Source organism: Gallus gallus, chromosome Z, assembly GCF_016699485.2.
Source record: "Gallus gallus isolate bGalGal1 chromosome Z, bGalGal1.mat.broiler.GRCg7b, whole genome shotgun sequence".
NCBI classification, from domain to species: domain Eukaryota; kingdom Metazoa; phylum Chordata; class Aves; order Galliformes; family Phasianidae; genus Gallus; species Gallus gallus.
Genome location: NC_052572.1, coordinates 68,142,496 through 68,158,457, shown reverse-complemented (window position 1 = coordinate 68,158,457; position 15,962 = coordinate 68,142,496). Strand labels below are relative to the sequence as shown.

At 37.5% G+C, this 15,962-nt stretch overlaps 1 protein-coding gene across 50 annotated transcripts in view; it reads left to right on the top strand.

The window, feature by feature from the left end:
* The window catches only part of ELAVL2 (ELAV like RNA binding protein 2), an 85,106-nt gene that overhangs the window by 46,287 nt on the left and 22,857 nt on the right, over positions 1 to 15,962 (top strand). For all 50 annotated transcript variants that reach the window (XM_046905833.1, XM_046905831.1, XM_040656117.2 and 47 more), the window contains one exon: positions 11,485 to 11,588. In XM_046905833.1, the coding sequence (XP_046761789.1) occupies positions 11,485 to 11,588 (104 nt within the window). The remainder of the gene's footprint in view (positions 1 to 11,484; positions 11,589 to 15,962) is intronic.

Genomic DNA, 15,962 nt, shown 5'->3' with positions numbered 1-15,962 from the left:
GACAGTCTGACAATACCTGATTGGGGCAGGGATATGGACAGAAGGTATTGTATGGCAAAATATTTTGCAAGCAGGGTTCCTAGAACAGACTGTGACTAGAGCACGAATGGAAAACAAATGAGATTGCAGACCAGTTTATATATGATGACTTAGTTCCTTTCTGAAGTTTTTTTCTTAGTTTCTTACATAGTCATGAGGCACTGGATTTTTTTCTCATTTTTCTTTGTTTTTATGAGGGTGGATGAGAAAGAAGAACTATGCTTAGTATTAGCTTTTTAATTTTTAAGGCAAGTTTGTATTTTAAATGGCACTGTTAATAGATTGTAGACTCCGTTGAGGCCTGGAGACCCAGTGTGTAGTAGCAGGAGGACAGCAGCGATCATTTTAAACTTCGCTGTTGCACATTCATCCCACAAGCACAGAAAAATCAGTCTACTTAGCTGGTGGTTGAAATACTGTCTTACTGTCTGGAGTGCAGGAATAATCCTGTAGAAGCTATCAGACAAGCCTTATGAGCAGTATTCATGGAGTCTTGTTTTAGGCCTGTCAGTGTAGTATGTTATAAGTGACTTTACTCTGATTCTGCATACTTATTGTTCAGTGTTACTGGAAAGAACTTAATGGCATTAACTGTGTTTTTCCATTATGAGCCACATGGTTTTTTACATAGCATGCAGTCCTGAAAGTAACTTATATTTGCAGATCAAGTAACTTGTTTTACTTACTCAGTAGCATTTGATTCTTCGTGCTTTGACTTCACTTTTCACTGCTTTGCAGGAGTGACACTGTTTTTGACTGTTAAAAATTTTTGATGCTTTCCTCTTATATAAGTAAGGTAACAAGAATGTTTGATTTTTTTTCAGGGATTCAGTTAAATTGCCTGCTTGGTCCGCTCTTAATACTGACATTGTTGAAACAACTGTTTCTTAAGGGGTTAGATGGTTAGTGTTAACTCATATGTCTACCCAATTGACCTCAATATGTAGCATAGGAACTTAATGTTTAACAGTCATTCTTCTTTTAATGTTAAATATGGCTGAGTATATAGAGTGAATCATAATGTCACCTTCATAAAACTGTTCTCTTCAGTGGTCGCTTTTTATGATTGGGATAAATGCAGTATATACTTCCTTTTCAATTCTCTGTAAGCAAATTCAAACTCACTCCTGGCAGAGATTGCAATAATGTACAAGAAAACCATGAAAGTGTTGTGTCTTGGAAATTGTGTCACTTTATAGTGACATGAGATGTTCTTGTGTGCTTCTGGCAGGGGCAGGGCTCTGCTTCCCTTGGAGCAGCATGCTGGCTGCCTTTTACATGTCTTATTTTAAGAGATTGTTTACTCTTCCTTAGCTGCTTGTAGATAGTGCTATTTTCTACTGATTCTAGATAAGCGTGGAATAAATGTTAATTCCTATGCAAACTAGCGTCTATTAAGAGACCCTGAATAGTTTGAAATTTTTGTAGGCCAGTGCTGCCTTCCAGGGTAGCTGTACTGTGAGATTAGTGCCAAGTATTTATAGCAGTTGTGATGTATTTCAGTGAACTCTGCCTCAGTTTGAGCACCAGTGTTACTGTCTTGCTCACCCTGAATCGCTTTGTGTGAAAGGATGTCATGTGGATTGTATGGTCCTGATATCCCTAGAGAGAGTTAGTATTTGGCTTTGCAGACTCATGGTTGTTTCATTATGTACTGAAGTAGCCAGTACAGTGTTAATACAAGCAGAATAAGAGTAATTTCCTTGTGAAAAAGTAATTAATTTAACAAACTACATGCTATGTTTTCATCTTAACATAGTAAGGAGCTTCTACTTTGAACTGTTTGGAGCTAAGATTTCTTATTTGGACATAGTGTATCTGCTTGTAAACCTCAATTACTGTCCATTCTGACTTACTATGCTAATTTGGTACGGTTTCTTCCTACTTGTGACTTTGTCTGCTGTGGGAAGGACCAGAGCTGCACTTCTATGTTTGAATATTACATCAACAGATAGCAAAGTCTCCAGGAATAGCAGCTTGTGTTGAATAGCAGCAGTCTTCAAATACGGAAAAAGTGTGTGAGATGCAAGGCAAGAGAATGAGACTAAGTGAATGAAAATGGAGAGTTGAACCTGGCTAGAGTGAAACTTCTGCATCTGTTGCTGAAAAAAGTCTGTTTTTAGAATAACTTAAAGCTCAAGTGAGGTTGTTTAATTAGACATAGTTGTCTTACTATATGGCAGAATAAACTGTCAAGTGTGTTGATGAGTATTTGATGGTCGGTCATTCATTCTGACTTTTTTTGTTTCAGAGTAATAGCTGGGGATCCAGACGTGAGAAGGAGGTGGCATACTATCAAAAACAGAAATCTAATAGTGATCCTATGTTACAAGTGTTTTCTTGATAGCTGCATAGCTTGCTAGCTCAGTGGTAAGAGCTGTGAATGTTCAATAAATACAATCCATCTACAAGTACAAATTCGTATTAAATTAAGAATTGTTTAGTGGCGCCTGCAGTTTTTCTCATTTTGCTGAAGCTGGGTATAAAACAGTTTGAACTTTAACTTGAAAGGACTGTGAAACTTAAACAGTCACTTCTATTGAAGGAAAATGGTGACAAGGCAATAGTGCTGGTATTCAGTACTTACTCTGTTAGTTCTTCTCAATGGAGAAGTACAATTCTAGGTACAGTCTTATGGCTGCGTGACTTGCATTGTCACCAGGTATGTGCTCCCTAGCCTTATTCAGTGTCACAATAATACCAGTAATCTTGGTGGCTTAAATTATGCGCTCCTTTGGTAATCTTGATTTCTGAGGATGCAGTAACATAATTTGAAGTGGAGCTGGTAGGTAGCAGCTGGGTGATACAGGTTGTCATGGTGCACAGTACTGTGTAGCCTTGTCACTCAGAAGGATTAACCTAGGGTATTATGGAACATTCTGATGGTTTCAGCTGCAAATCAAGGCAACTCAGTTGGACTATTTCATGCTGCTGTACCTGAAACTCTTCATCAAACTTACAGTCATGAAGTTGGACTTCTAGCTGTATGTACTGCTCACTGATCTTTCCTGTGGCCCTTTGGCTTGCCTTCAGGACATTGTTGGCTGTGACTTATTACAGCTTTTAGATTGATTTTCACATGGCATTTGCATGAACAACAGTACTACTTGTGCTTATCAGCATCTCCACTGCATTGAACTTTTGGAAGATGTCTAAAACATGATGTAAGACCAAGGAAATGAGAGCCTTTATATATAGGCTTTTAATGTTGTTCTTGGTGTTTCTTCTAATAGTGTTCTTACACCAGTGTTTGCAGCTTCAGGCTTTCTTCTGCCTTTTGTGTCCAATGTTAAGTTGCTGTGAACTTGACTTGAAACTCTTTAAAAAGATATTGGCTTGTTTTAACAGTACTTCATGGAATCTTGACTGCTTAGCTTTGTATGCAGAAGATGAGACGTGGATTTAATCTAAGTTATTTTTAGTTAAGCATCTTTCGCATAAAATGAACATTTGTGACTGTTGGCATAAAGTAATATTCACTAGAAAATAAGCTGTCCCTGATAACAAGCAGATAATTTGATGTCTTGAAGGAGTGAAGTGCTGAAGGTGTAACATACATTGCTGAAGTTCAGTTCTTTAAAAAAAAGAAAAGCACCCAGTCAGAATTCTTAAGTATTTTTTGTTGACAATTTCAGCTCCTAGGGTTTACTTAGCTTCAGTAACATATTCTACCATGTGCAATTCTGATGTAGATAATAAATATGTAATATTATTCAGTATTTTCTGTGATATTTGTGTTCTTAATGGTATGCTCCTGTACTACAATATTTCACAATAGAACTTCTTAGCCTAAGTCAAAACAGTCTTGAGATTTCTGGAAAATCATCATACTGAAATCCTAGGTTTTTTTTTAAAGCCTGCCTTACCTTGATTTTTTTTTTATTCTGTATGGAAAGTAAATGCATGAAGGCATTTGCAATTACTCAAATTTCTTAGTTTTCTAGAGCATGACTGTTCTGTGAACTTTTGTATTAGAAAATGAAGTTTTCCAAGCTTAGTGGATTTCTCAGATGAATCACTAATCAAACAAGTATTCTACTTTGTTTTTATTTAAGATGATTTATCAGTTATCTTCATCTGAAATTGAATTATAGTTTTAGGTTCTTTGTTCTAACAGCAATTAAAGTTAACTTATGGGGATACTTCATATGCTACTTGTTAAGTGAAATGGAGGAGAGGTGGAGCTTTTAAACTTAACCGTACTTAAACCTTAAACCAGTTTATTTCGTAGGACTCATTAAATAACACCTGATAAGATGAGTCCATACCGAGAAGGCTTTGGGAGTTCACATGCTTGCAGTATTTGTTATTGAACACTTCAAGCTCAGATTATTTTTTGGTGGGAAAAGAGATTACCTGAAACTTTCAATTACCTATTTTACTTGGCCTGCAGGCCCTTCTGATGAATCCTTAAAACTTAGCAGGGTGAGCTGGATGCTCTGGCAGTGTCACCGAGGGGCTGGGAAAGGTGGCTTGTTCAGCCCTTATGTTAGCTGCTCGGTAGCTCTGAAACAGCGCAGTCGAGGACTCCCTCATGTGGTGGGTGTGTCAAGATTCAGAGGCATCTTTCTGCATTTCTGCTAGGAGTCTTTCTCTTCTAAGATCAGGGAGGGCATGACAAAGTAACACAAGTGATGGACTCCAGTAAGAAATGCAGCAGTGGAAACTTTTTTTTAGTACTGTAGCTGTTTTTGGCATGTGTTAGTCATCTACTAGTTAAGCTACTAGTGTATGCTAATAGAGTAGTACTGGAAAAACACCATGTTTGCTGAAGCAAAAATATTCTACAGCATTGGTTCTGGATTTTATCTGGGATATAAATAAAATCATTTTCATCAGAAGCTGTCTTAGATAAACAGTTATGAGGAAATGGATTTAGGAGACAGCAGGAGAATTCAAGACTGAGAGATAAGCAGGCCTGGTGCTGGCAGAAATTTCTGGGGGAAAATTAGATGGTTTCACAAAACGGAGCAAAAAATAAATTCAGAAAACCTTATAATTCACCAGGATGTTTTAGTCAGTCATGAAATCTCACCACATTGTCATGCAGTGTAGATCATTTTATGTGAACGTTAAAATAGTGCTAGCAACTGAAAATGCAGCACTTGAGTTCACTTTGTATCTGTGACCTCTTGAGGACTTCCGTATGATACAGCCATAACTGCATTTTAGAAGTAGCTTTAAAAATGGTTCACTTAGCATCTATTAAATCAAAGCTCACGCTTGTCAGTGTTTCAAGCTTTTCTCTTAAGATATAACAGACTGTAAATGACACTTGAGCACTTTCCGGCAAACTCTTGTTAACAGAACAGCATAGATGGCTGAGCTCCCTCTTACTGCACATCCAGTCCAGCAGCATTGAGTAAAGAGCTGTTGAAGGTGCTGCTTTTGACACTTGTCTGAAATAGTATTTCTTATTGGTTCTGAGCTGCCTGCAGGCTTCAGAAGTATGTTCTTCCTGGAACTAAGTGGTAGCTCTTGGGCTGAAAACGTAAGAGAAAAATATTTTCCGCCCTCTTAAACTTGTTATAAAATACTGTCATTTTTGCCCGCTGCAGAGGGAAGGAGCTATGCAGACATCTGTCTCCATAGAGAGGTTTTCTTTTGTTGCATTTGCTTGCGTAGGTTTTCCAGGTACAGCAGTTGCTGCAGTTAAAAAAATAAAAATAATAAAAATCTTGTTTTTTCAAGACAGTTGTCTGATTTTGGGGCTCTTTTCCTTTCCGTGCTTCTGTGGAAATATAGCAAGAAGAAATTTAGCTGTTATGTGGCAGTTCCAGTAAAGTTTTAGAAGAGAATGCATTAACTGTGGATCTGTAGCTGTTTCCAAAACAAAAAACAAAAAAAAAAAAAAAACAAATTTGTAAGAGTACTTTTACTAATTGTCAGCAGACCAGTTCCTAGGAGAGGCTATAAAAAGTGTCTTCATTGCTGTCCTGCTGTGGTTGGGCTGAATGTCCTGGTTTAGCTGATTGCACAATTCTAATGTAAGTGAACTTTAATGCAGGTGTTTTAGAAAAAGGGGACTAGGCTTGATGAGGATGAATAATTTTGTATGTCTTTCAGTTTTCCTTTGCTCTTGTGTACTCAAAATTACTGTTTAGAAATGAGAAATAGAAAACTTGAATGAAGCAGTACAAATGGTTTGAGTCAAACAGCTGAGAGAAAGTTGTCTATAGATGGTCTTGGGAGATACTGTTGCCTTGGACAGATGAGCACAACCAAACCTGAAACTGCCAATGAATAGATAAAGGTTAGCAAGAAGACACCACCAGTTTTAGAGCAGGAGCACTTGATTTGAATCTAAATAAACTTTGCTTCCTCTTGTAGTTAGAATGTGTTCTCAAAATTGATTGCAAGTCTTAAGGGTGTGCATATACAAATGAGTGCCTGTAGGAGGTGGTACAAGGAAAAGGTGATGTCAGGTTTCCACTTCATTTGGAAATGAGCTGTGAACACAGTGATAGTGGACTTAAAGCGAAACTTGACAGGAAGGAGTGGGCAGAGAGGTGTTGTTCTGTTGTTGTCTTGGCAGTATGCTCCTAATTTTCCCACCTAAAGCAAATTCTGAGACAAATCGTATTAACTAATGTCTCTTAACCTTGAACTGGGGTGTACCTCAGGATGCATTAGATGTTTCATGCAGTTGAGTACTTCAGGCATGAACATTTTTCTAGGTAATATTTGGACAGCACTAGGGCTTATTTTTTCTTGCATGTCATCCACTATTTCTTAAAATTTCATTATGAAAAACTTGTGTAGTAATGAGGGAAAATCACCTTGCCTGTTCTTCCCCAAGGTCATGAGAAAACGTTGCATAAGTAGTTAAATATGGCGAAGTGAAATGAGGTGGCTTGTAGTGGATTTTGAGGGTTCAGTAACCCAGCAGCAAGCTCTTCTAAATATTGTATGTGCCTGTGCTTCAAGGAAATGCATGGTGCTGTTTAGAGATGTGCATTAAAAAATCAAAATCTGAGAGAAGACTAGACTTGACGTGCATTTTGCTAAGCGACCAGTTAAGTTGCTCAGTCATCTTGTCATTCCTTCTCTTCAGAAGAATAGCCTGAGCATCCTCGTCATGGTCTTTGATTCTAACATTCTGTTCTTGAGAACAGGACTGTGGTATAAACAGCCTCCATAGAGTTGTTTAAGTTGTTGAAAATAACCAGGAATCTCTTCAGCAGAAATTACAAAGAGATCTACAATCTGATTATTCTTATTCAGAAACTTTAGCATCTTTGTTTTCAGATAGAGGAAGATGGCTTTTCAGCAATTATATTAAAAAGGTGCTCTTCTGCTTTAAGGAATATTGCAGCTACTTTAAAAACAAAATGTTAAGAAGGTACAACAAATCAGTTTTCTGACATCTGTTTTGTGTGACAACTTTATGAAGCAGAGGATTGTCTTTGAAGTTTTGCTGCTGTGTGCAGTACTTGAATAGGCTTCCTTTTTAGTAGGCACTTAAAAAAACAGCCTGTTCAAGGTAGAGCTAATTACTGAGTCTTCCTCTTACAGCTATTGTGAATTAGAACTTGTGCATCTTTAAAGCTAGAAACACGATGTGATGCTTCTGAAGGCACAATTCATAGGTACTGTGGCCATAGCTGTGCCTTCTACCCGTTTCTTCTGTCTGCTTGTAACTTCAAACTTGAGCTGCCCACTGACTGATAGGAGTTAATGTACTGCTTTTTCCTAAATAACAAATTGCAGTCGTCTTCACTTGCATCTTATTGAACGTTGAAATACTGAATGTTCACTTGTGTAGGGTTTACATGGATCTCCACTCAGTCTTTCAAAGGCTTATTACAATTGTTTAAAATGACTTCCTAGCCCCAGTTCTGTTAGAATCCATTCCAGCATCTGATTGTAGAAACAGAAAGTAACTTGGCATCCTCCTATGATGCAAATTGAAGACTAATTTCTATGTGGTGATCTCTAGAGATTCATGAAGCTCATAAAGCTCGGAACAGAAAGGGAGTAGTTTCCCATACCAACTGAGTATTGCGTGCTTTCCTGTTAGTTTTTTCTAGGTTGCATATTTGGAAGCTGTGCATTTCTCAGTGACTGACAGCATACTCAAGTTCGAAGAAATGCTAAAATCCCTAGGGATTATTTTTGCCACTTAACCATGAATTTGGCTTTGTTGCAAGTGCCAGTTACATAGAACATAGAATGTAGTTACTGTGAATTTTCAAATGTTAATGTTGGTTCACGTTAATCAGTCTTCCATGAAGGAAAACTTAAATGAAACTGTTTTCCTTCATTTTCATGGTATAATGAAATAATAGTTTATCTTCCTGCTTATTAGCATTGCTGTGATGCTCTAATAGCGTGTGATTGTGATTATAGGGCTTTAGTAATTCATAGTGGCAATTACCTTTTATAGTGAGGAGTGACAAGGTCCACAGGAATCAGTTCCACACCTGTTCTGTTTCTCTGAAAGTGAAGAGGAAGTAATGTTCCATTCGTTTGTTTTTTTTCCTATGTTTTTTTGGTAGTACTTGTAAAGATACCTGGTAAGAAGCCTTGTTTCTAAGAGTGTTAAATCAGATTTTTCCTTCCAATTATCTCTCCACTTCGACTTTCCCTATTTTAAGTGATTTCTACTTAGCTTTTAGCTCGTTGTTTTAGTCTACACCACAGACTACCATTCATACAGTCTGTGTCCAAACCAAAGCGTAAAATCCAGTACACAGTATACAGAAACAGATTTTTCAATGTTAATAAGCTGTGAAATAACCACAAGAGCTGTTGAGGTGAATAATCTCAGTTGATGCCATTGAGCATGTAGCATGTCAAGTGTTACACACTTGCAGAAATGGGCAAAGTAACCACCTTGAAGGTATAATTTTGCCTTTGTGGGAGAATTAGTAACTCATAATAAGAAACAAGCATTGGTGGCTTTTCAAATTGCTGGCAGTGCTGTTTTGCACAAATTGGAAAGAAACACTTAAGGTTAAGATCTAGATGTAGATGACCCTATTCTAAAGTGGCAGCTAAAGCTGCTTTTTGATTTGTGTTTAAATCCAGGGATTTAACTTACGGAGAGCTGTAGACTTACATTTTTCTCTCATGCACTTACAGACTTCAACAAATATACTTTAAACATCTTATTAGACTTGGAAACAAAAGTGAGATAATTTGCAGATGACTTCTACCTTGGTGTATGAAGTTAGCTGATGTAGAAGAGTCACAGGTGGAAAGGCTGGGAGCTATTTGGTTTAATCTTCAGCTTCAAGCAACAGAAATGAGTGATTTTTAATTACAAAATATTGAAGTTTCTTTTCTAAATGTTTTATGTGGTGGACAGCCTAAGTGTCTGGTTTCTATATAGCTTGCTTTGAAAGCAAGGAGTTTGAACAGTAAAGAAGAGAAGGCATCTCTGCACAGAATGAGAACCTATTTGTATTACCCTTACTAGCTAATTCCATTTGAAGGAAAGAGCAAAATGTGTGTGCAATAGGTACTGTTCTTCCTCTATCTGAAATACACAGTCAGATGGGATTTCTTGTAGGCTTTTTACAGACACCATTAGTACTAGCCAAGCTTAAAATGTAAGTTTTTATGGCTGTGAAACACTTGACTGAATTCCTAAATCCTTATCTTTCTAACTCAACTTATATTTTCAAAAAAGACGGAAAACAACTGCACATGTCAGACATACTTTACAATAATTGGGAAAACTGTGGATTGTTTGAATTGAATACTTTTACCGGTTTGTGTGGAATATTTGCCTAGATTTTCCAGAACTCAACAACCTGTTTATGAACTGAAAAACCCCTTATGCATTTTCCCTTAAAAAAAAAAAAGCTGTTATCAGACTAATATGGAAAAAAAAATAACTTAGGTTAAGAAACTTAACTTAGTTATCTAGGTAGAGTCATAAATGAATACAGATCATACTTCCATAGATTTCCATATTGTTTGTTACAGAACCAAGGATATTCAATGCTTTATGGAGATAATAAAGTACAATTCCCTGCTCACAGCAAGGTTGTGTAGAGCAGGCTGCTCAGGGCATTGTCCAGTTCAATACTGATGTTCTTTTGGTTAATAACTTGGCACTTTGCCTATGCTCATCTGTTCACAGCTGCTCCTAGCCATTTTTTTCTTGTTTCTCTGTATTATTTTAGATAAGATGGAGAAAAATAGGCGCACTGTGGAAGTGAGGTTTGTCTGCTAAACTTTTGGTGCTATGGTAGTTTGTACAAAACACTGCCAGCAGTGGCAGGCTTGTTACTGAGCCCTCTCTTGTCTCTGCCCATCAGGTATTTTTGACATGTATATTGTTATCTAGATACTATATAAGAACTTCATACAACATGGATGCTTTTAGATCTTTCCTGCAATAAATGAATTTGCCACTTGTGCATTACGTAATATTGTTTATCCCTTTATCAGTACATTGCCAGGTAACATCTCAAACTAAGGTTCTGTTAGTGGGCTGTACTGGATCATTCCCGTGGCTTCCACTTGTTGACTCAGGTTTTTGGACTTAATTTTTCCAGGTTCTTAAAATAATCTTGAAAGACTGTGGGACTCTGTATTAAAAAAAGTGTGCTAATGAAGGGTATGTTTCCTAGATAGTGTCCTATTGCTATGTTATGTTGTTCTAGCTGTCTGTTCTTATGTGCTGGAAGTCTTTTTAAAAAAACTATGCTGAAGGCAGCTAGTTAAGGATGTTACGTGATTGGTTTTGAGATTTTTCAAGAGAGAAACTCCCAAGTGCTTATTAAGTGCTTAGACACAGCATGCTGAAATGGGCTGTGGCTCAGTAAGAGTTAAAAGTGCTCTATAGCCATCTTTGGTCTGAAGTGGTGATGCTAGAAGAACCTGATAACATGGCATCTTTGTTCTACTGATATTTAACTGATGTCCAGTCATTTGTATGAGCCGATATGAATACAGGAACAAAATGGTCTTCTAAAACCCCTTGCTACCATGAGGCTGTACTCTGTAACATCTGTGGAAGTGATCATCTTCAGAGATCTCTTGGGTCATATTCTGATACTGAAATACCTTTGAAATTCCCTTATTTTCAAGTATTGTTATGGAATTTTACCATAATGCTTTCTGTACTCCAAGAGTTGAATAGTGGATTTTTGATGTTTTCACTTGGAAAATCTTGCATTACTTCTTGTCTCTAAAAGTTCATAACAAATTACTGAATGTATTTCATATAGTTTTTTAAGTCCTTCATTAAGTTTATTGTAGCCATTTCTTCATTGAACTTAGGGCAGTCTACAAGAAAATAGAAAGCTATTTAAAGATAGTAGCCTTACTGGAAAAACAAAGCATTGTGAACTTTTGAAACTTCATTGTTGTAGATGACTGTTCCTCAATATGATTATTTTGTTGTGTCCATTTTAAGGTTTTTTTAAATGTGTTTAGTTATGTTCGACAGCGTAAGAGTACTAATGATCACTTTTTCCTTTCTTTAACCAGGACAGAGCTTGGGTTACGGTTTTGTGAACTATGTTGACCCCAAGGATGCCGAAAAGGCTATCAACACACTGAATGGGTTGAGACTTCAAACTAAAACAATAAAAGTACGTATTACTTTCTATGACTTCAAGAAACTAAATTGTTTTTGACTTCTTGTTTTAAAGACTTTCTTATTCATGATTTGTGTTCTTCCAAACAAAATTGAGGCATTCTGTTGTTGGCAATAAAATAATGTAGGACTTCACAATGAAGCAGATGATTAGTCCTTTGTAGTCTAGTTAGATTTAAAGCTAAATTGTAATTAAATGTAGAAAATTGAGAGTTGCAAGTTCTTAGTACTTGCATGTGAATGTGATCCAACTGAGAAATTAGATCAAATTCTTTGCTGAGTTACAGAAGGGCAATATTTCATATCATCTAGAGGCTGCACTGCGTGCTTCCTACCTACCCTCTCAAATAAGAGGGTATAATTCACTTAGTAAATAAGGCACTCACAACCTAAAAGTATTCTCTTGCTTATCCTTAAAATGAAATGCTGAGATAACTGTTTTGGCTACAAAGATCCCTGAATTACTAGTCTTGCAAGGTTATTCTGTAGCTAGTGTTTACATGGTTCTTTGTTCAGAATTTGTTTTTGTTTTAACTCTTACGGATGGAACTGTACAAGTCTCTTGTAAGAGAACAGCAGCAATACATTTATTATAAAATAGCGGTTTAACAAAACTTAATTGTGAGTAAGACAACTTCACAAGATTTAAGATGGCAAGGTACCCTAGATTTATAGCATTAAACAGACTTCTCAAGGAGACCCTTCCATTGAGTCACAAGGTTTAGAAGATACTCTTGTTTTGTGAACTCCTATTTGATCTAAATAGTTTTGAATTCACCCCTAGTTTCAAACTTGTCGGTGGTCTATGTCTGAGGGATTACATGTACACAGTCAATCTAAGATACAATCTTAGCTTATTTAGGATTTGACAGATTTGCTGTTAGTAATTTACTGAGGGTCTGTATCAACAAAGTCTCTTGATGTTGAGGTGTACAATGTCGCTGCAGTGCATGTAGCTTCGAGGCATCCCTATTCAGAGGGTCATCCTGTTGTTCAGTCTGCTGTCATACAGGAAAGCTCGAAGGGCTCCTGGGCTGTCCATTATTTATGGGGTAAGATAACTGACTCATAACCACATGCTGAATACGATTTTGAGCTGGATGTTAGTTCTTACAAAACTTAAGCCAGAATGTTCAGCCCTGTGGCTAACGGTGGCACTGGCTCATCCACTCCTTAGCTGTGGAGCAAGGTGCCTGTTTCTTGATCTGCTAGCCTGGGCTGGAAAGTAACCAGTGCTGTGGCCACCGCCCATCTGAGAAAAGTTGATGATCAATCAGGCTGGAAAGAGGAGAGCAAGGATTGTGCATGCTGTCACACTCCTTGTCTCCTATTTACTAAATTCAGTTTATTGAATTTCTAAAAGTACAAATATTGTGACATGCCTCTTCATTTGTTTTTTCTTGCTTCATTCTGATTGCATTATTTTCTTTCTTATAAAATGGTTTTATTTTCTCCAAATGTATGAAGGCAGGGTCATGGTGATGAGGAAGTGGCTTTATAATTAACATATGTTTCTTATCTGTTGTTTATGTTTTTTTGCTTGTTTATGCTATTAATACTTCTAAAACGTAGCATTACACAATTATTCCATTATCAGAAGAAGATATTCGTTCAAACAATTGTTTGGGTTCTGAAATATCAGGATAGGAGATAAAAATCTGTCAAAATGGAGACTTCCGAATCTGTTTCACAGGTGTTAGTGCCTGAAGGCAACATGTGTCAGCCAGCTTCTTTTTCTTTAAACAGCAGGGTTTGCTAGCCGATCTCTTGAGTAGTGACGGCCCTCAAACTTGTAACAAAAAGCTCTCCTCTTAAGATGTTTGAAATTTAATTGAAGTTAAAAGCACTGCTGAGCCAGTTAAACATAACTGAAATAAATACTAAGTGGCAGTAGTTACAGTTAGAATTCCCTACCTGTTCTGTATCAATGAAGTTAAATAAGTATGTGATGAAATTCAAAACATTTATGTACTGCTGTTTGACAGACACTGAGTCATGGAAAGATTTGGGTAGATGTTTGGCTGTGGCAGGCATGGAGCTCATGTTGTTTGGTGGAGGGAGATGGAAGGAAGTCATTTGGTGCTCCAGAAGTATGTGCAGATTTTGAAGGAGTCTTCAAAAGGGAAGAAATTTGTACTTCAGTAATGTTGCAAGTATATGCATCTTAGCATTAATAGGAATTAAATATCTTGGTTTGTAAGAATAAGGAATGCATCTGCCCAGGGTTTTCTGAGGACTGTGTTAAAAGACAAGTCACTGTTGGCTTTCTTCATGTGACAGGGTGGCAAGCTCTGACTTCTCTTGCCCATGTTCTGGTCTGTTCAACTTCAGCAAATTCTTTCAGGGTTAATGTACAATAGTTGGGAAAAGACTGCTTTACTCCTTTCTTCTCCCCTGTTAAGTATAAGCTGGGTTTCAGGGCAAGTTCTCATGATTATATTCATCCCAGATGCTGTTTAAAGTGGTTGACTTCACCTGCTTCAACACTATGGGGGAAGAACATTGTTTAGGAGGGTTTCTAATGTGTTACACGGCTCAGGGCATTGATACACTAGAAAGTTGCTTCTTATTGGAAGAGCTGAGATGTCCGTGTGGTTGAGGAGATCTGTCAAGGATGTCTGCCTTTATCTCTGATGCAACATAAATACTCAGCAACTTGGGAAGCAGGCTGTATTTCATATTCCTCTCATCAGTCCAGAGACTAACATGAAGAGAACTGAAGTTGATACCAGAGCTCTTTGCACGGGAACATATGGGGGGAGCAGTCATTTCTGAGCAGTCAGCACCACAACCTTGGTGGAGCCTGCAGTATTCCTATTTATCCGGAGCTGACAGCCCAGTTAAAAATTATATAGATTTTGGCAAACTCAAAATCCAGCCCCTGGTTGAATTTGATTGGAAGTTAGATTTGAAACTTAAAATGTGGATATCAGTCAGGTTTTAATATATAGACCTGAAGAATGATGGCGTGGTGTCTTCAGTGGATATTTTTACTTCAGAAGAAAAGATATTAGATGTCAAGAATGCAGGGAGAATATACATCTCTGTAAAATTTTCTTGGTTTGCTAGGTTAATTGCTGTGAGTGCTTGTTTCCCTACTGGTATGCAGTTCTGGAGAGAAGTTGTTTAGGTGATGGACCTTCATGTCGTGCCTGAACTGAGAGCATTCATTCCCATTCAGGGAGATTGATCTCAGTGTGAGGTGTTCTGGATTGTGTACATGACAGATACCCCTCATCCATAGCTTCTTTTCTAGCCTATTAAACACTGGTTATATTCCTCTGACACCTAAAAAGGATGTCACCAACTGTTTTCTTAAAGTAAAATATATTTAAAACATGGATTTGCAAATTGCTGTCTTTGTGTGGCTGGCAAAATTGAACCTATCACCTGCTGCCTTTTCTAAAAGAAGGACATCCTTTGTAATGCTTTAAGGAATACATGTAAGAAGGCTTATTAGAATTGCCTGTAGTCTGAAATTTTGGCTTCCCGAAGATACCCAGCAACATCATAGAAGAGATGAAACACTTTCTATGGCTTCTGTTTTTGGAAGTTGTTTCTGGGAAGTACTTTTTCATTGACTCCTAAATAGAACAGAGCCACTGTAGATTTGTGTATGTATGGCGATAATCTTTGATTACCCACATGCTTGTACATTAATTCGTTCATTTCTGTCCTGAAAAGATCAATTCCCAAGTGTGGAAAGCTTAGAGGAAAGCAAACAACATGGAAATATCGCTTCAAGTAGCAATAGGTGAATTCATGTTTTGTTAGGAAGGTCTCTGCATGGGGCAGAGGAAATCCACAATGAATTTTCCTTCAACTCACTTAAGAGAAAACTCCTTCAGAAAGATAGATTAAATTATAAGATGATCTGAGTGGCAATATCTTTTGCTATGTTGTGAATTCTGCACAGACAAGATTCTTTCTCTTAAAAGGGGCAGAAAAATGAATGTCCTGTCCTTGAGCTGGTACAAAGCTGTGTCAGGAGGCAGATTTTAATGTTGATTGATTAAGGCTAGTAGAAGGACACAAATCTCAGAGTTTGGGTTTTCTTCTTGTGGATGCCAGGGTGATTGAATGATGCATGTGGGCTTGAGTTGGGCTGGAGCTCCCAAGGGGCATAGCTGATGTCAGTAACATGATGCTTGTTTTTGTCTCACAAGGTGAGATGGGGCTGTGGAACTTCCCTCAGCCCTTATCTCAGCTCTCCACATGACAGAGCCTCCTCATGCAGGGGCTAGCAGATGGTTTTCTTAAATGCAGGTGATGTGATGTAGTCACATGCAAATATGAATTGGAAATGGGAATGAAAATGATTTTTCCTAGCTACAGGCCTATCAGTTAACCTTCTGTGTTAGATAGCATT